The 26,320-nt window shown below is 38.8% G+C and overlaps 1 protein-coding gene across 2 annotated transcripts in view; it reads left to right on the forward strand.

Annotated features, from left to right (window-relative positions):
• Positions 1-1,848: 1,848 nt before the first annotated feature.
• Positions 1,849-26,320, forward strand: part of LOC139441903 (protein mesh-like) — an 80,132-nt gene continuing 55,660 nt past the window's right edge. Inside the window, exons 1-2 of one of the 2 annotated variants that reach the window (XM_071222654.1) lie at positions 1,849-1,880; positions 6,347-6,477. In XM_071222654.1, the coding sequence (XP_071078755.1) occupies positions 6,433-6,477 (45 nt within the window). In that variant the 5' untranslated portion in view covers positions 1,849-1,880; positions 6,347-6,432. Of the gene's footprint in view, positions 1,881-6,346; positions 6,478-8,280; positions 9,114-26,320 lie in introns of those variants that run through there. The other variant, XM_071222653.1, reaches the window with a different exon arrangement.

The following is a 26,320-nucleotide window of genomic DNA, read 5'->3' on the forward strand; positions in this document are numbered from 1 at the left end:
AGAGAGAGAGAGAGAGAGAGAGAGAGAAGAGAGAGAGAGAGAGAGAGAGAAGAGAGAGGAGAGAGAGAGAGAGAGAGAGAGAGAGAGAGAGAGAGAGAGAGAGAGAGGAGAGAGAGGGAGAGAGAGAGAGAGAGAGAAAGAGAGAGAGGGAGAGAGAGAGAGAGAGGGAGAGAGAGAGAGAGAGAGAGAGAGAGAGAGAGAGAGAGAGAGAGAGAGAGAGAACAATACAGTGTTCAATACACACAAAACAAGCGCATCCAATATTGAATAACACCACTATTTTACCTTTAACGCCTAATGGAATCTTCCAAGGGAGATAGTCGAGACTAATTATTCTCTGCCGTTGACATTTTACATTGTATTTGCATGCATTACATACAAACACATGTACATGGTGAAGTGTGCATTAAAAACAAAACACATCTGTATAGAAAAGCGTGTTCATATACAACATTGTTCTACAAGAACTGGGGTAATTGCAATCTTGTCGCAGGAGGCGATTAACGGATCGGGTGGACAGACTCGCTTGGTTGATGCATGTCATTGTATCCCAATTGCGTGGATCGATGCTCATGATGTCAATCACTGGATGTCTGGTCCAGACTCGATTATTTACAGACAGCCGTCATATAGCTGGATAATTGAGTGCGGCGTTCAAAAAACCATCATTATACGATATATACATAAACAAGACGCATGAAATGACCAAACAGATGTGGACAAATTCTTTCCGTGCTGACGTCACTATATCTGTGATACAACCAGAACACATTTGTTTATTTGTTTGTTTAACGCTGCACTCAAGCAATATCCCCGCAATATTCCAACTATATATAAATACTTGAGTCGCGATCTGACAAACTAGTGATAGATATTACGAGCTACGTCCAGCGCCGTCAGGGAACGATAACACGAAGTCAACCAAGCCACCGAGCCTCACTCACTCATTCACTCACTCACTCACCTCCTAGTTTATACACCTCACTCACTCCTATTTTGTTCACTCACTCACCTCACTCAATCACTCACTCACTTACTCGCTCCTACTTTATTAAATTACACCGGAAAAGGACAACAAACCGTGAATATTGTCCTTTTTTGAGCGCGAGTGATCCACGACCACTGGATCCTGGTAGGGGCTAAGGGAAGCAACTCTGCACACCGAATTGCGTCCCGTAGATCGCTTAGTCGGGTGGTGTAACGACAGGAAGGTATTTGTAGCGGGCAGCTGGCATTTGTCGAAATGGTTTAGGTATTGTATCGATAAACCGAACACCAATATTGGGCAGTCACGGACGCTTGTTACTTTTCGGATTTATTCTTCGTAATATAAGAGTCTTTTTGTCTTTTGTGCATATATCTAATTCTGAAAAAGTTGAGTCTGTTTCATTTATCTATTTTATTTCTAGTTTAGATGTTTAAATCAGTGGAAGGGAACTGGCTCTGTGACCAGAATTGAATTATATCACATCATATTATATACCTGGAACTTAAGATAAACTTGTATCTGTGCGGAGTTGCGTCCCTTAGGCCTACCAGAATCCCATGATCTTGAGTTCGAACTATGATTCATATTTTGTCAGCACCGTTCCTTGGCTTCACCAAATTGGTAAACATCTAGACCTGCTTCACTTCTAGCTTCTGTCGCTATATGGCTGAAATAATGTCGATGCGACGTTAAATATTAACTCACACACTCGAGCTTTATCTCATATCACCTGACACACCTGGATATCACTGAAACACACGGCTTTCAACCAAACTCACTCACTCACTAACAAATTATTTACAAAATCGATCGCAAGTTGAGTTTGAGGATAGGCCTCAGTTTAGGCCGCGTTAGTCAAGGTCGCCCAGCGTATGGCAGCACACACTGACAAGTAAGTGTTGATTTTTCCCTAATTGTTTACATACTGACACCGCATAGACCTGTAACTATATATACTGTGACGGTTGATTCGTGATTAAGTGATACAGATAACTATTCAGTATTTAGTATTTTCAGGTATGTCCCAGTATTCCTTAGGCAAATATCAACGCACTCTAGGTGAACCAACACTGTTAATGACATGAATAAAACTCGAAACCTTCAATTAGGCGTACAGTTAACGACGTATGTTGTATTCAAATACATATTGTTCATGAAGGAACAAAAGACTTTAAGATATTAAAGATATTAAAAGACCCACAGTGGATATTCGATTTCACTCCGTATTTAACTGAAGAGTGTGAATCACCAACATTTTTATGCTTAACTGACGTTTTGAAGGGCGATAAATAACCTTATTCTTACAAATTTACAAAGTTAGGATGCGGGAGGGCTTCTACGATGGGCGTTGCGTAAATTGGAACCAGAGATAAGAAAAATTGTGATTATGTTGTGTCAGAAAAGCTTGAAAACATTTGTCAGGTATAGTGCACTCACGACAATCTTTCGAGTGAACGAGCATGGACGCTTTGTTGTGTCAGTCGACCTGAATTTATCTTGGCTTTATAGGCGGCAACGCCCATCATGTGATCGATAAGGAATAAATGGGTATCGATTTTTAGTCAGCGAAGTTTATATCACGATTGGGAAACATGATTGTCATGAGATAACAGAACGTGGTTTCCTGTTGAAATAATGATTAGTAATATAAAACACATTAATCAGGCTCTTTCGATATTAATCCGTTAGACATATTTTTCAGAGGATAGATATACTTTTTTAATCAAGTAGACAATCCCGCACCGGCGTCATGTCGTAACTAATGGCAACGTGCAAACATCACATTTCATTACAATAGCACCATAACGTCCCAAACGAATGATGGTTTTGGTAAATAAATAAAGTCATTTCATTTTAAGGGAATAATTAGTGCACTGTATATGTGTTTCATGTAGGTTATTCCTGCGATGTAAATTGCAAATACATTTCATTTTATATCTTTGCAAGTAATTGCCGATAGTGTAAAGGTGGAATTAAAAGCAGTCTACTTGTATGCTGTTATAGTCTGTTCAATCAAAAATATAAAATATATTGTTGTCGAAGCGTTATTTCCAAAAAGCTGCATACTGTACCAATTAAGGATAACTGAGACATTTCAAATAAATATTCAAAGATATAAGTGGTCGACCTGTTGATATTCAGAGGAGGGAGAGGGGAGGAGGGGAGAGGGGGAGGGGTGGGGGTGGTGGTTAGACGTGTGTGTATGTGTGGGGGAGTTGGCTGGAATGTAGAAAAACAATGTTCCTGATAAAAGGCAATAAAACCTTGTTGTTATTCATACATTTAGCCTACTTTGTCTTCCGCCAACTTCTCAGTAATGCCTTTCAAACAATTTAGATATTTTTAATATGCGTACGATGTTTCATTCATCGTTACAAGGTTGATGAGAACCGCCCAGTTTAACTGGGTTATTCTGTATGCAGGGATTTCGAATATGTCAAATACACTCATCAAATGTGTCCTTAATTGACAATTTTTACCCCTGGAGCCCATTTTCGAAAACTTAAAATGCAAATTACCTTATTGTACATTGTATTATAGCTAAAATAAATAGAATTATCATTTAACCGCCCGCATGTTATCAAAAATGAGCGCGACACTGTAACTTGATAATGCCCTCATATTACTTCGTCGGGCAGTTAATGGAAGACCTCGGTCTTCTGCAAATGATAATGCCCTGAAAAATAGCGTTACCCTTATATTAATGTAAACCTCTCGTGTAAACTCGGCGTGTTTTACCGTACATCGAAATAAGTCTATTTCTGCGATTTGGGAAGATAACCCATTGATATATTTCTTGAGAACTTAAACGTTTACATGCTTTCGTAGATGAAAAACAAACATTATTTACTGGGAATGTCAAAAACGCCATACATAAGGTCAAGTGCTGTTCCAGCTGACAAGGGAGCATGATCCATTTCTTCTTTCAATCAACTCTGGAACTTGATTCATGTATTTTTGACTAGGAGGGGACTATACCACACTATACATGGTACTTTTGAACCAGAAGTGGCGAGCTCTGGGGACCACACCCCTTATAAATGATTACCCATACGTCACTGTGCCATACCTTCCCTGTGATAAACGTAGAAGGTATACCCTGGTATGCTAAGATTGTATTTCGCTGCTCCTGTTCCGTTTGTTTTTCCACGAGCTCGCCCATCCGTGAAGGTTTTTGTATATACCACGCCTAGATTAAAGTGACAAGCGGGGCGATGGGAGTCTTCAGTGTGTTCTGTTACCACAGCCAGCGAAAAGCTCAAATAACGAGAGTTTACAGCAAATGGCTGGGTAAATTGAGCCATTTAGCTTTAGCGATTTCTAACAATGTTGTTGTAGATGGCTGAGGTTGTTAAGAGGGAGCATGGCTTTGTGGAGTATTACAGTTGTCAGGCTCTGGTTCTACTTAACTATGGTTAGTGTGTGCCGTTAAGAAAAGAAATAGTACCAAGTACATATTGTGTTGGATTTGCGAAATTACCAAAAAGTATCTTAAGAAGGAATGGTTAATGGCGTATCATTCCTCGTCATGCTATAATGGGAAAATAAATTTGTTGTTATAAGTAGTTGGCTAAAAAAAGCATTTTCTTACAAGTTTCAGTTCAAGGTTTACTTTCAGTAAACATCATAAAATATTTTCAAAACTGAAGATTGGCTTGAAGATATTGACGTACATTTTTTGCCAAAAGGGTGGGCACTTGGATAGGTAGAAATACACAAGGTTAAGATCGTTCCAGTGTGGGTTTGAATGATTGGTGAATACTTCGTGCAGCGCATTGAGTGATCTGAGATCACCAATTATTCAGTGTAATATATTATACGATATTTTGCTTCTGCTTTGAAACCAATGAAGTGAAAAAACCCGACAAAGGTATATTATAACTTCTCAATGATCTGTATGCATATGCAATAATCTCTCAGCATAAACATATAATGTATACATCCATCCATATCTACCTTTATACATCCATACATATCTTCCTGTAAACATCTATATATAGTATCCATATCTACATGTACATATCCATCCATATCTACCTATACACATCAATCCATATCTACCTGTACACATCAATCCATATCTACCTGTATACATCCATCCATATCTACCTGTATACATCCATCCATATTTTCCTGTAAACATCTATCCATATCTACCTGTACACCTTCATCCATATCTACCTGTACACATAATTCCATATCTACCTGTACACATCTATTCATATCTTCCTGTAAACATCTATCCATATCTACCTGTATACATCCATCCATATCTTCCTGTAAAAATCTATTCATATCTACATGTACATATCCATCCATATCTACCTATACACATCAATCCATATCTACCTGTACACATCAATCCATCTCTACCTGTATACATCCATCCATATCTACCTGTAAACATCTATCCATATCTACCTGTACACATTCATTCATACTTACCTGTACACATCTATCCATATCTACCTGCACACCTCCATCCATATCTACCTGTATACATCCATCCATATCTAACTGCACACCTCCATCCATATCTACCTGTATACATCCATCCATATCTAACTGTACACCTCAATCCATATCTACCTGTATACATCCATCCATATCTACTTGTATACATCCATCCATATCTAACTGTACACCTCCATCCATATCTCCTTGTATACATCCATCCATATCTAACTTTACACCTCCATCCATATCTACCTATACACATCAAACACCCACCATGTCGTCCACCATCATTACTACAGTTCATTCATGTGTCTATCTGTCCACATGGGCACGTCGTGGACGTCACATGCCGCACCCACTTTCTCTCGTTCATCATTCGGCGCACTGGCACCTACATATGCACATATATGCACACCTCAAGCACCCCTCCCGTGCCAATATTGACACATAAACGTTACCCAAACACACTTTGTTCGACTGCATATCCTAAAACACGAATATTGTTCCAGATTTGAATGTCCCAGGTGTTTCTGTACACCTGGTAGCATTTTTATTCTAAATAACAGGCTTTAATTACTCAATAGGCTATCACTTGCCACACAGGGAAGTATGTCAGTCACGTTCTCATTTGTATATACATCTCGTTTTTTTAAACTCTTTTCCTGCCCTATTTAAGTTTATTGTTAGGACTGTTTATTCTACCTGTACAATTGTGCATCCTGCTTGAATTACACAGACACACCCTTTCGCCATCCAAATCATTTACATTGTACAGTCGCGGTACCAAACCAAGCACGACTCCACACATGACGAACTCAGGTCGAACCAGGAAGGAACTTTACATGTCTCTAACAGATGACTAGGGCCTTTGCTAGCTTCGTATCTCCATTTATATATCAGCAGGACATTACGATGGAGCTCACCCAGGAACGACTAGCGATGTTGGCAACGACGATGACGACGGTGACGATGAGCTGTGTGCGACGATGATGTTCATATTGAGAATACACATGTGCACACTTTTGCTGAAGGTGTGTATGCGTACATTTCGTTCAGTTCTTGCGTGTTTCTTGTAGATATAAATGAATGGTTATCGTCTCATTAGGCAAGTTAGAGGTTTGTAAATGTCAAGTGGTTTAAGCTTTGCTCTGGTTCAATTGCTAACCTATGTACAGTGTATGAAGCCTATTCTTATTACAAAAATAATGTCCGATGCAATTCCCAATTTTGACTTGTACCATATGTTTCCGTATTTTTCAAGTGGATACTTGACTTGCCTTTACATGTGTTTGTGACGGGTGCTACCGGTGGGGCAGAATACGTTTACCTTTTCGCGAACAGTGGTATCTTAACGATTTGATAGTGATTCATAAACACAAGCTCATGTTATAGTCGGAATCGTATTATAGACTCTGCTTTATGCAGAGATTTCTATAGGATATGGAAAGGTTTTTGTCGCTTTATTATTGATTTGGTTACAAGCGGCACAGGACCTCACTCATGAACTCAAGCACTCTGATACATAGGTAGCGGAGTCTCGTTATGGTACATCGGTAAACCCATTCTAGCCAGGCCCTAAAATACATTTGTAAGTCAATGCTACTCGTGACCTTTACATGTCAAGCTTCTGTTTACATCAATGTGTATGTGTATCATTTTACGATATGATCCTATAATAATCATGTGATCTCATACTTATGTAAAACAATTATGTTTATGATCTCATACTTATGTAAGACAATATGATTATGATCTCATACTTATGTAAACAATTATGTTTATGATCTCATACTTATGTAAGACAATATGATTATGATCTCATACTTATGTAAACAATTATATCAATTATTATATTATACTTATGTAAGCTAATTATGTTTATAATCTCATACCTAAGTGAAACAAATATGATTATGATCTCATACTTATGTAAACAATTATATTTATTATTATTATATCATACTTATGTAAGCTAATTATGTTTATAATCTCATACCTATGTGAAACAAATATGTTTATGATCTCATACTTAAGTAAACCAATTATATTTATTAAATTTTATACAGGCGTAAATAAAAAATAATAATGGATTTTAATAGATATTCTTTAATGCATACAAATATATTTTTTACAGAAACGGTTTAGGTATGTATCTCTAAGAGTAAGCAAAGTGAACACATTTGCATTAAAATACTTAATAAATACTTCAGAATGTATTTGGTCACGAAGTCAAAACGATTTTGATTGACCGAAGCTCAAATGTCGTTGTGTAAATAAACTAACATAAGGCCCGTGTGCAAATAATACAAACCGAAAAGTTGGGATATTTTTTGTTTCTCTTTCAATCATTGAAACGCACGTGAGAACACTATTGTTCATCTATTGATTTTCGCATATTTTTAAAGTATGAATTTGAACATCCATATTCATATGTGGACAAAGTTTTACCTTTTTTCAAATCAGTATCTGCACATATAGTACATACCCACGTAGTTGGATAGTTGGATTTAATAACTTTGACTTTACTGATATGTTTTTTGCCTGATTCACAAAAAGCGACCCCTTTGTCCACAAATATTTGTCAGCGTCAAACCGTATGAATGCACTTAGAAATATGTACCTATTACAAATATCAATCCTTTTGTTGAACCTCGTTTATTTTGCGAGTAGTTAAGGCCCCGACTTTGAGACTATCCATCTTCAGTCGCCGAGTGTAAGTGTTCGACACATAAACCACACACACGATGCCAAGCGGAGTGACAAGAGTTCTCGCCCTTGACACGTGCTACCCAAATAAGCTCTCACTGTGTAGATTTCACAAACACAATGACGTCACGGCAATGCGTGCACTCGCACAAGTTAGATGGGGAACCCTTCTCGCTTGTGTGGTAAATAACAGTGAATATCTCGCGATCGGGGCCACGGATTTTCACGAAATTTTACAGTTAGCTCGGGTATACTTGCCCCACCCCACCGAGTTACTTTCCTGACCATGCTGATGCCCTGGGGGCGCAGGCGAAGTGACCACACCCAACAGAGCACGGAACCCAACATAGGCGCTGACCCATATTCAACCGGCTACGAATGTGGAATAGCAAAAGGCGCTTGAATAGGCGCTTGAATAGGCCTTTTCACCAATGATCGCTTGTATTGGCACGGGAATAACGGATGTATAGCGAGGACAAGACAGTTTGTGGCACAAGAAGTGTGTATGAGAACCCTAGTCATTCCTCCTTCTCTCTATCGGATAGACAGAGGACAGGAGCCTGATGTCTCTATCGTCCCGTGTCTCTGACGAACAGCGACACCGTCCGAAGACGAAGGATATATTTTTTCAAACCAGTCGACATGAGAAAACATAGAACCAATTCAAGATGTAAATTCGTGTCGACTTTCTGTCTTTTCATGCCATCTTGTGAGTATAATGTGTTCAAATGTCCGGAGAACAGGCTTCAGTCGTACTGGGATAGTGCTGTATGTGATTCTCATCGTCTCGGGGGTTCTGGTGTTCAGCGCAGGGGTGGGAGCCCTACCCCTCTCTGACTTTTACCCCTTCAATGCCAGTGCCGGGGACAATCTGACAGATGACAGCGATGACGGGGGGTCGGGATCTATCAAAATCGGAGTCCCTTTCCCATTCTTCAATCGTAGTCACGATAAGATTTTTGTAAGTATAAACTTATGTTTATAATCATGTTTCATGTTTTGATATTTTTTCAGGACATAGAGACATGTCTGTATTTGCATATATATTTGTCAACAAAACTATATGATCATTACAATATTATGTTTTAAGTCGCAACTTTTGTCTCCCTGTGATCATTGTTTGTTTACCCCCAAAAATTGAACAGTATTACCTTGTGAGTCTAAATGAAATGTACCGTGCATTTATTTAATAAAATAAAAACCATCTCACCCATTCGTAAGGAGCATTTCCATTAGTTATATATATATATATATATATATATATATATATATATACAATCACCATGACAACAATGGAGAAACATTTAATGCTAGCTCATCTCATTGTTTGACAAAAAAAACACCAAAGCATTTTGATATGGAAAGAAAATGCAAATTAAATATATTGCTGATTGGTTACCTTTCAGATACATTTGATAAGCTTGATATTGTTATTTTTATTTTTATTAAAATTATATTAAGAAACCATTTCATGAATATGTTGGTAATTATGCATCACGAAGGTTAACGTTGATAAAGTTCAGAACTTGTTGTGTACAAAAAAAGTAGTATGTATACATCCCCTTTTTTTATTGCGGACAATTCTTACTTCATCATTCATCACACATGTGATAAAGGAGTAGATACACCAGCATGCATCTGATGAAGGAGAATATACTCCGATCCGTTGTCTGCCTATTCACAATAATTAAATTAACTTCCGTAAAACCTTATAACACCTGATGAACTTGTGTTACGTTTGCTGACTCAGCATTTCAAACCACGACGATGTTTTATCATAATATATATAACATATAGCGAGATACAACAAAGTAATCAATAAAATATATAAGCAAATATTTAAACATTTACAATGGACATAAACAAATGTAACGTCCACACCTAATATGAAATATCATGGGGCTGATTTAACGCTTGTTTGATTACTTCCCGCGAGCTATCAGTGCAGATCGATACGAGATCAATACGTTTCAACTTAGACAGTCTCCGCCCTTCATTCATGGCTGTGCTCCACCGCCTCAGTGATGCTGCAGGCGACTAACAGCGTTAAAACGTGAATGATCTGACACACCCTTCTCAGCTTAAAACCTTTTCCTCCGCGATCTCATTTACCCTGTGTTGGGATTGATCTGGGATTTACAGCGGCAACGAGACCTGTAGAAGTGGCACGAAGACCAAGCGATGTATAAAAAAGGTTGTTATCCATATAGTTGTGTCTACCTTGTCAAGCGATGTCATTTCAAGTCTTCACATTTGTATATTTTCATGGGAGATATACGTTATACATGTAAAGATAAGAAGTCCATATACACCAAACACGATGTATATGAGCGAATAAGTCCATTTATCATACAAAATATCATGCATACGATCACATAAGCCAATGTTACACACAAAACATGACACATATATGATCGAATAAGTTCGTATACCACACAAAATCTCATACAAGAGGGAATAAGAGCAAATATTGATTCAGAATCCTGCGTCAGAAGCCTTTCTTGGAAATTTGTTCATCTTTCGATACAATGTTCATTCATTATAGAGAAGAACACAGTGGTTATAATGTTCATCCATTATAGAGAAGAACACAGTGGTGATAATGTTCATCCATTATAGAGAAGAACACAGTGGTTGTAATGTTCATCCATTATAAAGAAGAACACAGTGGTTATAATATTAATCCATTATAGAGAAGAACACAGTGGTTATAATGTTCATCCATTATAGAGAAGAACACATTGGTTATAATGTTCATCCATTATAGAGAAGAACACAGTGGTTATAATGTTCATCCATTATAAAGAAGAACACAGTGGTTATAATATTCATCCATTATAGAGAAGAACACAGTGGTTATAATATTCATCCATTATAGAGAAGAACACATTGGTTATAATGTTCATCCATTATAGAGAAGAACACAGTGGTTATAATGTTCATCCATTATAAAGAAGAACACATTGGTTATAATGTTCATCCATTATAGAGAACAACACAGTGGTTATAATATTCATCCATTATAGAGAAGAACACAGTGGTTATAATGTTCATCCATTATAGAGAAGAACACAGTGGTTATAATGTTCATCCATTATAGAGAAGAACACAGTGGTTATAATATTCATCCATTATAGAGAAGAACACAGTGGTTATAATGTTCATCCATTATAGAGAAGAACACAGTGGTTATAATGTTCATCCATTATAGAGAAGAACACAGTGGTTATAATGTTCATCCATTATAAAGAAGAACACATTGGTTATAATGTTCATCCATTATAGAGAAGAACACAGTGGTTATAATATTCATCCATTATAGAGAAGAACACAGTGGTTATAATGTTCATCCATTATAGAGAAGAACACAGTGGTTATAATGTTCATCCATTATAGAGAAGAACACAGTGGTTATAATATTCATCTGTTATTTATTGAACCTCTGACGAACCTTATTTGCGATCTATACATAACAGAAAGAAATATTTTGAATACGCGAAGGAAAGGGTTATGGTGATATTGACATTTCAATTCACATTTACTGAACATACTGAGACAAATTTTGTTTGTGTTTAATACATTGAATCAGTCATCAGTGGGAAGTGCGTGTTTAAACAGACATAGTTGGGACTTCGAGGATAAAATTGTATTTCGATGTAATTAGAAGTCTATTTTTCGAGATATCAAAAGAATTTATGGGACAGTAGGGTAGTGTAGTTGTTAAGGTGTTTGCTCGTCAGGAAAATTCCGGGTTCGATTCTACCCATGTGTGAAGTCCATTTTATGGTGCTGGAATATTTAAATTGTGGTATAAGACTGCGTCTAGTGGTAGAGCGTCCACCCGGAGAGCGGAAGGTCCGGTGTTCGATCCCCGGCCGCGGCATACCAAAAGACATTAAAATATGGTACTTCTTGTTACCCTTTCTGGCGCTCGGCATTAAGAGGCTAAAACAAGGACTGGAGTCAGTATACTGTGTCTGAGTTGGGTATTCATGTTAAACCGTGGCATGGTATCTCAGTGAGCTAGCACTATAAATCGGCATCAGTCTGGACTAGTACAGGCAGCCACACACACACACACACACACACACACACACACACACACACACACACACACACACACACACACACACACACACACACACACGTGCATGCACGTCGCTATATAAGTGCAATAATCTTGGACGCGACGTTAAACCCCATTTCACCTCACCTCTAGTGTGATTTAGAGCACACTATCACACCTTCTTATAGTCCTGCACCATGACTGTGGAATATGTATATTTATTTCAAGAAAAAAGACGCATACAAAAGCAAGTCTAGCCAGCTCTTGCTCGCTCTATTCCAAAAATTAGCATAGGGAATATTTTTTTTAGAGTCAAGAAGGATATTGTGTAATATAAGATTACATAGATTAAATGTTAATCTGACCTTCTTACTGTCATGACCTTATGGAGAGTGCCTTCTGGATCATGGGGTGGCTGGGGGAGTGGAACGGGAACTGGATAAGTAGGTTTGAGCTGATTGTAGGGATGTTATATTCATGGCGTTTGTACAGTGATTCACTGCAAGGAACACTCCTTTAAAGTCACCCATTTTCGCGGTACAGATAATAGCTTTAACTGCTGTATGTTAACCTATCGTACTTGATGTGGCATATTTTGAAATTACTTGTCAAAGATCATTTGAATTTCGGTCAGCAGTGACACCAACAACTCTTTAAACACATCAGTCATCTGATGAGATTTCAAAATGGTCTTTGTGTGTGTCGGCAGCCTTCCTGAACGTGATGCCTCCTGCCTCATGTGCTTATGAGTCAGGACGACTATAGAATTTGAGTCGGTTTGAAATATATCAAAGTAAATCTTTTTACATATATTGCTATATGTACTACACTGTATAATTGTTAAGTACATATAAACTGATGTGTGTGTGTGTGTGTGTGTGTGTGTGTGTGTGTGTGTGTGTGTGTGTGTGTGTGTGTGTGATTCAATTGCCCCTTACAAGCTTGTGCTGAGGATATATTATTATTATTATGATGATGGTGATGTTGATTATTATTATTCATATTCTTCTTGTACTGGGGGCGGTCGGGTAGCCTAGTGGTTAAAGCGTTCGCTCGTCACGCCGAAGACCCGGGTTCGAATCCCGACATGGGTACAATGTGTGAAGCCCATTTCTTGTGTCCCCCGCCGTGATATTGCTGGAATATTGCTAAAAGCGGCGTAAAACCAAACTCACTCGCTCACTCACTCTTCTTGTACTGTACTGTTGGGCATGTGACCCCGATGACCATCCCGTATGACACATGTTGGTGTCACACTACTACTGACTGTGGCGATTCGCTGTGCAGAGTTGCGTCCCCTGGACACGCCAGAAACCTATGATTGTGGGTTCGAATCCCGGTTCGCCCCGATTATGTTTCTAGGTTTCTCAGCACCATACCCGTGCTCGTGGGTTTCACCGAAGTGGTAACCGTCTGAGACCTGCATCACTTCGGGCTTTCCTCCCACATTAAGCTGACACGCCGTGATATAACTGGAATAATGTTAAAAGCGGCGTTAAACCCAACTCACTCACTCACTGACTGTGTGTCTTGTCACATGCTATGTACTGTCACTCGTTCACCGCATCCTTCTGATGTTCAGGCTTGCCTGTATATCTGTCCATCGACTTTATTCTCCTGGTCATATTTAAAATTGGCAAGTATCATATAATACCACCATATGACTACATCACCCGCTAATCCACGATACGACTTTCAAACGCCTGTCTATATATAAAGAACATCTACATTTTTTATTTGAATATCTCTATATAATATTGCATCATGACATGAACGTCCTATAATAAAGCGCAGAAGTATTAAATACTTGAATAACAGTTAAGTACAGTAAACTACGGTAATAACGAACACGCTTATAAAGAACTGACGGATATAACGAACTACTCTTTTGGTCCCGACTATTTGCTGTAGTTATGCTGTATATATGCTTATAACGAACTACGGTTAAAACGAACTAAAATTAGTAGTCCCTTTGAGTTCGTTATAACCGTACTTTACTGTAACTACAAGACTGTAAGACAAGAGGGTTGACTTCAACTTTCCAAAAGTCAACTTTCCCTGTATGTCGAGCAATATTCAAGGAGCTCCAGCCACTTGTGTCCACCTGTCACTACTTTTGAGATACAACCGACCATACGTATTCAATGACGCATCAGTGACCAAAATTATGTCTGATGCAATTCCCTATTTTCACTTGTACAATATGCTCGCGAGTTTGTTCAGGTGAACATTTGACTTGACTTTGCATGTGTTTGTGACGTGTGCCACCGGTCGGAGGATACGCTCACCTTTTCGCGAACACCTGATATCATCAGTTATTGATAGTGATTTATAAACACATACATTCGGAATTACACAACGGAGTCGTGTTATTAGGGAAAATAAATGTTGTCGCTTTTATTTACAAGGCTAAAAACATATCACTTGTGTCAGATCATACTACAGTATTTCCATTATATCACGTGTGTCAGGTCATACTACAGTATTTCCATTATATCACGTGTGTCAGGTCATACTACAGTATTTCCATCATATCACGTGTGTCAGGTCATACTACAGTATTTCCATTATATCACGTGTGTCAGGTCATACTACAGTATTTCCATTATATCACGTGTGTCAGGTCATACTAAAGTATTTCCACTATATCACGTGTGTCAGGTCATACTACAGTATTTCCATTATATCACGTGTGTCAGGTCATACTAAAGTATTTCCATTATATCACGTGTGTCAGGTCATACTACAGTATTTCCATTATACAAACAATGAATCTTTTGGCAATAGTTTACTCACGATGCAACTTGCTCGTTATAACAAAACTCTTGTGTGACGAGCACGTTATCGTATAATAATGATATTATTTTTAAAAACCTTCAACCTCATGAACAGAGCATGTTTTAAATCGTGCCCAATCTGCAGCAGAATAATCGCTAACGAGGCAGTTTCAGCGCATTCGACTTCTGAGCTGTTATCTCTGTTTAAAGACCCACCTTTACCACAAACAAGGTATTTTTCGTTTTGTTTGAATGTGTTACATGACGGATGCTTGATTATTACCTCCGGGCTATGTTCGTATGCTCTCATGTTGTCCGTTAGGTAACGCTAACTAAATCATACGTTCTCCTGCAGGCATATATGCCAGAGATATTAATAGATTGAAGATGGATGTATATCCTTTATGGGGTTTTCAGAATTAAAAATATGTTTCATAAATCGTTATCTTTGTTGACATTAGTTTTGTAAATAAAACGACACAAACATTTTCATACTCATAAGAGATCTCTGAGAGTCCAGATTCCAACTATACCATAAGTATATGTTTATGAATCACTAAATAGTGATGATGTTAGGTGTTCGCGAAAAGATGAGCGTACCCTGCCCCGCCGGTCACAAACACACGCATAGCTAAGTCAAGTGTTCACCTGATCAATGTTCACCTGATATGGTAAAATTCGAAATGGGGAATTGCATCGGCCATCATTGTGGCCAAATTTGGAAATATTCTCCACATGTCTACGATAAAACATTTTGAAAGCCTTATTAAGGCCTTGAACGTTGTAACCCAGATCAAACAACCCAATGTAAATGCAGATTAATATTATATCATCCTCTATATAGAAGTTGTATGAAGACCCTGACATTATTTGATGCGTGTCATATAAGGTACGGAATGTTTCTTTAGAAGCCAAGTTCTAATAGAAATGTGTTCAGAATAAGGACATTATTCTGAAAAACATTAGTAATAACTGAATATGTTATGTTTCAAAATACAACTTAAATAGACTGTGCTATTGAACATGGAGTTTACATTCGGTCATCACAAGTCCATTGCTTGCAACAACCAACCCACCCCCGTTGCAATCGAAATACCTACGTTTTCTTCAGATGTGTCCACAAAAGGACAATATTCTAAAACAGATTTGTAATCCTTGATAATTCAAAAATTGATGATTTATTAACACCTTTAAATGTCATAATCACCAATGTTAATCAAAAATAATTCAAGTCAATAACAGAAATTGTTCTTCGAACAAAGAACAGATCTGTAGAACTGACGCATCGGCTGTGGTATTTGTCATTTGAAAATAGACAAGTATAACACAAGACGTCGATAGAATCGACTGTGTATTATATTTCATTATGAAAGAAAACTATAAGACATAATGCACCAAAATTATATACTGGTATGTACATCTGTATATTTAATATGAGGAATGTACAATGTACAATAGACATTCATTGATGCGTGTGCCACATGATTCTTTGTTGAATTCGTGTCACATAAGGAATGGAATGCCAGTTTCTTTAGGAGCCAAGTACAGGAGAGCTGTGTTCTTGACACCTGACGGGGATGCTTCCAAGTCCTACTTTAATGTCTCCCCACATTACCCCCTGGTGTGAAATATGAATATAACATACTCAGCATATTGACAGTTGTCGGCCCTAGTGGCTTAAATTCCTCAACAGCGTGTGTAACAGTTCACGGCTGTTATATCACCTTGAATTTCATGTGAGACTTAAGCTGATGCAGTTGGTGTGAAGTCATACGAGAACCCTATAGCCTTGCTTACAGTCTCCTTTCGTAACACCCCGTAGGACCCACGGGCAACCGTTAAGAGCAGTATGTTTGTTTGTTGTTTAACACCGCACTCAGCAACATTCCAGCTATATGACGGCAGTCTGTAAATAATCAAGTCTGGATCAGACAATCCAGTGATTGACATCATGAGCATCGATCCACGCTATTGGGATACGATGACCATCTTCCAGAGGCAAGAGAGTTAACTGACTTTTAAAGTGGAAACTGGACTTTAATAGTCAGTTAACTCTCTTGCCTCGGGAAGATGTACGATGACATGCATCAACCAAGTCGGCGAGTCTGGCCACCCGATCCCGTTCGTAGTCCCTTACGACAAGTATAGTCGCCTTTTACGGCAAGCATGGGTTGCTGAAGACCTATTCGGACCCTGATCTTCACGGGTGTACAGTAGGTGACATTTGATCGCCGTGAAGACCTATATTCAGGTGTACTGTAGATCATAACTCAACATTATTGGCGACAGCAGGACATTTGTGCAGTCGGGATTTGAAAGAAGGGGCGTGTGAATTCATATGGCTGGCATACACGTATGACAACCTGTTAGCTCAACCTAAAGTTGAACCATCGTGCGGTTTCTGTACATTTTCAACCACCTGATGCACTACCGAAACCATCTATTACTTAAAATATTATGGAATTTACAAACGGGTTATTTTTATCGATTGCGGTCAGGTTATAACCTGTATTTAAGTATTATACATTTTGTAATTCAATACACATCCTTCCGTTGACCTCCTAACGTTTTGGTTTCCTTTGCCGCAACTTCAGCGGCTTGTGTAGGTCATTAAGACGCCCGTGCATAAATCTGACCCCTGGGGACACATCCGCAGAGTGGCTGCACTGTGGGATTTTATCGAAAAAAATTGTCTCCGAAAATTCTTGAAAAAAACAATTATACTTCAGACTAATGACAAAAAGAAATTGCCTGCCACAAAAAGTACATTGTTGCAAGGTAGTCTCCTTTATGAAATGCAGGCTCGTATGTTTTAATAAAAAAACATATCTGGTTTGCAGCTGTAAACATTTCTAATCTCGATACTAAATGCCAGCGGTATAGTGGTCAGGTTCGATGTCAACGTTGCCTAAAGGTCTGGTTCGATGCTCCTGCTTATGTATACTTCATTATGTAAGTTGTAAGGTACTCTTTGGGAATACAAGACAAACAGTTCCTTTCAGATATTATGTAAATCAGTTCCTCAAGAGATTAATTTTGCTGTCTTTCTGCTCCGTTAGTTTTATGTTTTTCAAACAAATTTCCAGTATACCTTAATTATATTTTTGAAATATGCAAAATATACAAACACAGTGATTTGACTTCACACATCTCTATGATTAGAAGATCATGTTCGGGGCTTATGAGAGGGCAATTTTGTCACATGAATAGTAACAAACACTGTAAAACGTGGTTAACTTTTTAAAATTATGTACTATTGTTAATTCATTTAATATCTTAAGTATTAAATGAAAACAAATCACAAAAAAGCATGATTTCACTTTATAAAGACGTTTGAAAACAATCTATATGATAATAATATAATTAATTTCACGCCGGGTTATATAGAAAGGTAGAGGTGGTATCACACCCAATATCAGTGTATATAATCTCAACGATATCAGTGACATATGAACTAGGCGTCGACATATCTTCTCCAGTGAACCGTTATCCTGTATCACGTGTACATCGTAACAGTACCTTTATCAGTAAATGTAACGGTAAAACTTCCTATCACAGCAAATTTTACAAATGTCGTCCAATATTTCAGATACTCACAGTCCAACAATAATGTTTGTTTAGGCATTTTAACTGGAGCGAGTTGGACAGAACAGTTAACCTTGACTGTTTCCACACACGTGTCATAACAATGCTTTCCATAACGTCGAATCGGCTCACAACGAGGCTCTGACCTCGTGATTACGTCAGTCTCTAGGTGGAAAAACAATGTTTAAATACCTCCAGTAGTGTATGGAGTTTCCTTATGTGAAACGCCCGGTTTCGCAGACCAGATCTGTGCAGGGAGTTTGCAATACTAACAGAAAATAGGAAATCAGATTTGCCGGTGTAAGGAAAATATGCCGATTACCGATTTTTAACAGTATTGATTGTATATAATAGATTATGACGTTTTCCGGTTATTATGCCTGCTTAAGATGGCTAAGCCAGATGTGGATGTGAAGATTGTTTCTGTTATGTTCTATTGGCAGACAAGTATAAGGTAAATTACGTAGTGGCCTCACGAATCGGTGTTTGCTGAGAAACAGAGTTTTCATGGAGTATCGGTTCCTTATTCCTTGTAGTGTTATTTATGAAACAAAACATCTTTGAGCAGGCTTTAGTGTACGTACCTTTTGTACGCAGCAGCGATGGCGGTCAGAAAAATGTGTTTGTCAAATTTTAACTACGAGGTCTCGAACCTGGAGTCTTAACTTGGTGAACGCGTAACTTTTGGGCGACACAACCGCTCCTCTCTCTCTGTGTGTGTGTGTGTGTGTGTGTGTGTGTATGTGTGTGTGTGTATGTGTGTGTATGTGTGTGTGTGTGTGTGTGTGTGTGTGTGTGTGTGTGTGTGTGTGTGTGTGTGTGTGTGTGTGTGTGTGTGTATGTGTGTGTGTGCGCGCGTTTGCGTGTGTGTGTGTGTGTGCGTGCGTGCGTGCGTGCGTGTGCGTTTGCGTGTGTGCGTGTGTGTGTGTGTGTGTGTGTGTGTGTGTAATCACATCATGAAGTGTTCTGTAGTTCACCTTCCAGTCTTTGTGTAGACATAAGACATAGGATAATTCCTGCTTTGGGGGCAATGTATTTCTTTTATTAGTTTACGTAATGTGTTTTTCTTATTCTCAATTCGTTTCAAAACATTTACATACAATTAAGGGATGCTGACTATAGTAGCTTTTGTTTATAAATGAGATATGGATGGCATTTCTCTGCCATTGTTAGAAAATATAACGAATGTAAATACAGTCAGATATAAGGGAGCACATCACCTTTAGTTTCTATCGAAAGACGTAATTGTAAGCAGTATACTTGGTATATCACATAACGAAAAAACAAAATTCCTTTGTTTCCGATGAGCGAATCAGCTGTCAGTTACAACACATGCACGTGCTCCTGACAAGGTTTTATGTCAGAACAATTCCGTCTTCCTAACCGATATATTTTTTGCCAGAAATGTTGCTGCACACGCCTATTTACATAGAACCTGATTGACTATAAAAAGAAGAACGATTTACGGTAATGTAACCAGCCAGAAATCGAGCCATGAATAATTTTATAGCCAACATACAGGTAATGTTCATTTTTGCATTACGCATTATATCAAATATATTACGCATATAAATGTTTGTGAGATTTTGAGTTCTTTGAAAAGCGGAAAGTAGAACCCGGATGTGTCCTAGTTTCGCCACTGAGAGGGTCTTGGTTTGGGATATATTCTTTACGTGTACTCCAATTGTGGATCACATTTCTCCAGGATCTTGGAACTACATTGTCGTACGATGTGATTTGGAACCAAGTCGATTGGGTAGTTCCGAATGCCTGGCTGTTTTAGTGTGTATTCATGCTGCTAATTGTGGATCGGTTGTGTTTGTAATGTACCACGAATTTTAATTGGTTATTTGAACGGAGAGTGGCCCAGTGGTTAAGGTATTCGCTCATCACACCGAAAACACGAGTTCAATTCTCTTCGGGGAATAATATGCGAAGTCCATTTGCGACAAAACAGTATACTCAATCACTCACTTAAAGGCATATATTTGAAAATACATCTATTTTGATAGTTGAGTTGATTCATTAAGAGTTACCTGTGTTCTCTATCATACGGAATGTCACACAGTTATGTCTGCATATGTGAGGGGATTCGAATCCGATCTGTCTCCACGACAAGCGAACTTATGTGAGATCTGTGCTATGTACCATGCAGGTCTCCTCAACACATTCTCAGTCGAAACAAGAGCTTGGCATATTTAAGGGCCAAAGGAGCGATATACGTAGCCCGTAGGTGAGTGTGTTGCCGACCAAACTCTCGGGTTCGATTTCAAAATTTCAAATTATGTGAAGTCTATTCATCATTTTCCCAATTTTGGCACAACTGGAATATTCCCGTGAAGATCCGGTTTAGAATAGGTCTTCAGCAACCTATACTTAGCGTATACGCAAGAGGCGGCTAACGGGATCGGGTAGTCAGGCTCTCTGACTTGGTTGATACATATCCCAATTGCGTAGATCGATGCTCGTGATGTCAGTCACTGTATGGTCTGGTTCGGACTCGATAATTTACAGATCGCTGTCATATAGCTGGAATATTCCTGAGTGCGGCGTTAAACAACAACAGCAGCAGCAACAACAACAACAATAACAACAACTACAACAACAACACTACAACTGGAATACAGGTGGAACGGGTGTATCATACAAATAACCATGATATTTTAAACACTTGCTCACGCACGCTCACACACGCATGTACTGTCCGTTATCACATATTCTCACATATGTTACTTGGCATTCCCTATTATCCCATTTCTGTTTTTCTAAAGGGGGTTAATTAGGTACCTAATCATAACATACATATATTCACACAGAATCCTATACTTAACTTCCTGTGACAGAGAACATTTACTGCTATAATTGTACAGTGGACATTCCAGTGTCTGTAAAGCTCCCGGTCACACGGTAGTCCCACGTCGGTGTGAGGAGCTTTGATCTCCCGATTACCTCTATTTTCCACTTGTATGTGTACATATATACGTATTATATCAGCGGAGTACGTGGTTACTGATGTTTATCTGGGCGTGGCGCTAGATATTCATACTGAGGTGAACATTATTAACACCATGGGCGATGTTTCATGCATTCTAGGGTTGCAGCAAAGAAATGGTGAAACCCGTCAAAATCGGCGTTGTCGATGAAGTTGTGATGAATATTTATTAGGGATTATATGTTATTAAATCGAGGGTGTGTTTCTCTGTATAATACCTCAATAAAGAGGTGTTGTGACCTACCAGCTGGTTTGACGACGCAGTAATCTGTAATGTCAACGAAACTTATTCACCTTTCTACATTCATTGATGTCGTTATGAATTAGTAATAAGACACTTTTTCTAATTTGAATAGTGGTTTATTTATTTACGAAATAATCTCTTAATATATTCATTTTGAAGATGGAGCACTTAACATTGCATTCAAAGATTATTTTCATTTTGCGAACGACTTGGAAATGTGCCCTACAGTGTATACATAACAAATACCGCTGTATGACAAAATATTCCGATTCATTTATCACCCCCCCCACCCCCCCACCCCCACCCCCCCACACACACACGCTGCTCCTGATTTCAGTAATTATTGTCTTATTAATTTGAAGCCGTGTTATACCTGGCGGCGTTAAAAGACATTCACTCATTGAAACATGGACACATGCCCTCGTGCTTTAACTATAATAATCCAGGGCATAACTATACTCCAATACACTACATAAAGGGGTAGAGCAAACTTTATTTCTTATACCAAGTATTGTTCATATTAAAATGCAATAAGGAACATGATGGCCTGGCGATTATGATGCTTGAATTATCAGCTCCACGTGGGTCCGTGCACGTGTCTTTCAGCGTGCTTTTCACCATAGGCGGATCCGCCCTTGTTAACTGTAACAGTTCAGGGCATAACTATACTTTACACTATACTTTACACTATACTTTAAACTATACTTTACATTATACTTTACACTATACTTTACATTATGTTCTACACTATACTTTACACTATACTTTACATTATGCTCTACACAATACGTTACACTATACTTTACACTATACGTTACATTATACTTTACACTATACTTTAAACTATACATTACATTATAATTTACACTTTACATTATACTTTACACTATACTTTACACTGTACTTTACATTATACTTGCGCTATACTTTACACTTTACATTGTACTCTACACTATTCTTTACATTATACTTTACACTGTACTTTACATTAGAATTTACACTATACTTTACATTATACTTTACACTGTACTTTACAGTATATTTACACTATACTTTACACTATACTTTACACTATACTTTACACTTTACATTATACTTTACACTGTACTTTACAGTATACATCACACTGTACTTTACATTATACTTTACACTGTACTTTACAGTATACATCACACTGTACTTTACATTATACTTTACACTGTACTTTACATTACACTACACATGGGGGTAGAGCAAACTCTCTTTTCATAAATAAAGCAATGTTCATATTATACGAGCAGAAACATCTATTGGGAGATAAGATGGCCAAAGCGCCCGTTTACAACGAAGTTCCGACTATGATGCTTGGATTGTCAACCCCACGTGGGTCTGTGCACGTGTCTTTCAGCACAGGTGTTATCGAGGGTGACCTTTACCAGGCGATCATCCCCTTGGAATCACGTGCAACCTCGCGAAGTGCATCAACTCACTTTCATTAAAAACATGAAACGATTTGCAAAATGTCTGTCGACGCCCAGTTGGGAGTACACATACTTTGTAAATCCTGCAGTCGACCGTAATCTGCACGTTGTCTCCATGTTGTTTGCGAACCGGATTTCTAGTTTGTCACGCGATTTTGATTGGCCTCTGCATAAACTCGTTAGTCCAGCCAAAATGTAACTCCGAAATTCCATCCCAGTTCGGCAAGAGTGGAAACTGGACTCTTATGGTCAGTAAACGCCCTTGCCTCGCGAAGATGATCCACAACGAACAACATTTGATGTTGCACTTTTGTTGAGTCTCCCCTGCTTGCAGCCTAAGGTCTGCGCATGATGCAGTGTCTTATTCGCTGGATGTATCGTCTCAGACAAATATGAAGCTAATTTTGTAGAGCGATGCGTTCTGTCACAATATTCCGACCAGGATGACGTCAAGTGACATAATTTTGCTATAAATCATCCCTGTAGCTTTATATAGCTTACTTTATAACCACAACGCCTCTACGTGTGTGAAGTATACACGTTGAGTAGCTTTTGGGTTTCGTTATTTATTGGTATGTTTTCATCTAAAACGCCTTGACTGTGTCTGTTCTGTATAAATGAGACTTGTACTTGCATGTGTATTTTGTTCTCCATTCATGGCATACCTGCATCTACTTATCTCAGCGTCTTACACCCATTTAAATACCGTGTATGACATAATTTATTGCTTATTCGTTTCGAAGATGGGGACACTCGCTCATTTAGCAGAAGGGACACTCAACAATTTAGCAGAAGGGACACTCCCACATTTAGCACAGGAGCACTCAACAATTTTGCAGAAGGGACACTCACATTTAGCACAGGGGCACTCAATAATTTAGCAGAAGGGACACTCACATTTAGCACAGGAGCACTCAACAATTTAGCAGAAGGGACATTCCCATATTTAGAACAGGAGCACTCAGTGATTTTGCAGAAGGGACATTCGCATTTAGAACAGGGGCACTCAATAATGTAGCAGAAGGGGTATTCACATTTAGTAGAGGGGGGCACTCAATAACTTAGCAGAAGGGACATTCATATTTAGTAGAGGGGGGCACTCAATAATGTAGCAGAAGGGACACTCACATTTAGCACAGGAGTACTCAATAATGTAGCAGAAGGGACACTCCCACATTTAACACAGGAGCACTCAATAATGTAGCAGAAGGGACACTCACATTTAGCACAGGAGTACTCAATAATGTAGCAGAAGGGACACTCCCACATTTAGCACAGGAGCACTCAGTGATTTTGCAGAAGGGACACTCACATTTAGCACAGGGGCACTCAATAATTTAGCAGAAGGGGTATTCACATTTAGTAGAGGGGGGCACTCAATAACTTAGCAGAAGGGACATTCATATTTAGCAGAGGGGGGTACTCAATAATCTAGCAGAAGGGACACTCACATTTAGTAGAGGGGGGCACTCAATAATGTAGCAGAAGGGACACTCACATTTAGCACAGGAGTACTCAATAATGTAGCAGAAGGGACACTCCCATATTTAGAACAGGAGCACTCAGTGATTTTGCAGAAGGGACATTCGCATTTAGAACAGGGGCACTCAATAATGTAGCAGAAGGGACACTCACATTTAGCGCAGGAGCACTCAATAATTTAGCAGAAGGGGTATTCACATTTAGTAGAGGGGGGCACTCAATAACTTAGCAGAAGGGACATTCATATTTAGCAGAGGGGGGTACTCAATAATCTAGCAGAAGGGACACTCACATTTAGTAGAGGGGGGCACTCAATAATGTAGCAGAAGGGACACTCACATTTAGCACAGGAGTACTCAATAATGTAGCAGAAGGGACACTCCCACATTTAACACAGGAGCACTCAATAATGTAGCAGAAGGGACACTCACATTTAGTAGAAGGGGCACTCAATAACTTAGCAGAAAGGACACTCACATTTAGCACAGGAACACTCAATAATGTAGCAGAAGGGACACTCACATTTAGCAGAGGGGGGCACTCAATAATGTAGCAGAAGGGACATTCATATTTAGCAGAGGGGGGTACTCAATAATCTAGCAGAAGGGACACTCACATTTAGCAGAGGGGGCCACTCAATAATGTAGCAGAAGGGACACTCACATTTAGTAGAGGGCGGCACTCAATAACTTAGCAGAAGGGACACTCACATATAGCAGAGGGGGGCACTCAATAATTAAGCAGAAGGAACACTCACACATTTAGCACAGTTGCACTCAGTAATTTAGCAGAAGGGACACTCATATTTACTTTCACTTTAAGTTCCATGCACACATCCATATTTCCTGCACAATGAGTCCATCATTTCCATCTGCCCTTAAAAACCCCGTCCCCAAATGCAACCACCCAAACAACATCCCTACCCCCCACCCCTCGCACCAGTGCCGACACAGCTACATAACCATCCATACCTCCACCATGAATCCATCATATCCATTTGGCGATCCCAAAATAAACTGCAGCCTCGAATGACCGAGACATGGCAACATTCATAATTCCCCCACTCTTTCCAAATAATATGCTACCTGTTTACTTATATGATGAACGTGCTGTAAGCAACGATTACGTCTTGTGGCTATGGCAACGTCACACGTGCAAAATAATATAAACATGATTATGTACTTCATACCTGTGAAGAACGGACTGGGGCCTTAATCGCAATCATCTGGAATAAATGTAAACCTTAATTTAGCTCTGAGCTAAGTTTGTTGAAGAATCCAGAAACTAAGCGCCCTAGTGCGGTATCTCGGCTATATTTATCTTACGAAATATGTCTACTGCATGAAATTCCCTCGCTGTCCAAACTTCTTGCGGCGGCGCTTGTAACGGAACGGTTGATGCCGCTTCCTGCTTGCTTACCTATTTGCACTCAAAGATGATGACGTCAGCAAAACGTGTGTACATGGTTTTAAAGAAATAATATTCTAAATATATTTTTAAAGTAATACAAATCGGAAACGAATTAAGGAACTGCAAACATCTGACACCGAAATCAATAATAA

The sequence above is a fragment of the Haliotis cracherodii genome, unplaced genomic scaffold (assembly GCF_022045235.1).
Source record: "Haliotis cracherodii isolate W230 unplaced genomic scaffold, xgHalCrac1.p SCAF_48, whole genome shotgun sequence".
NCBI lineage: Eukaryota > Metazoa > Mollusca > Gastropoda > Lepetellida > Haliotidae > Haliotis > Haliotis cracherodii.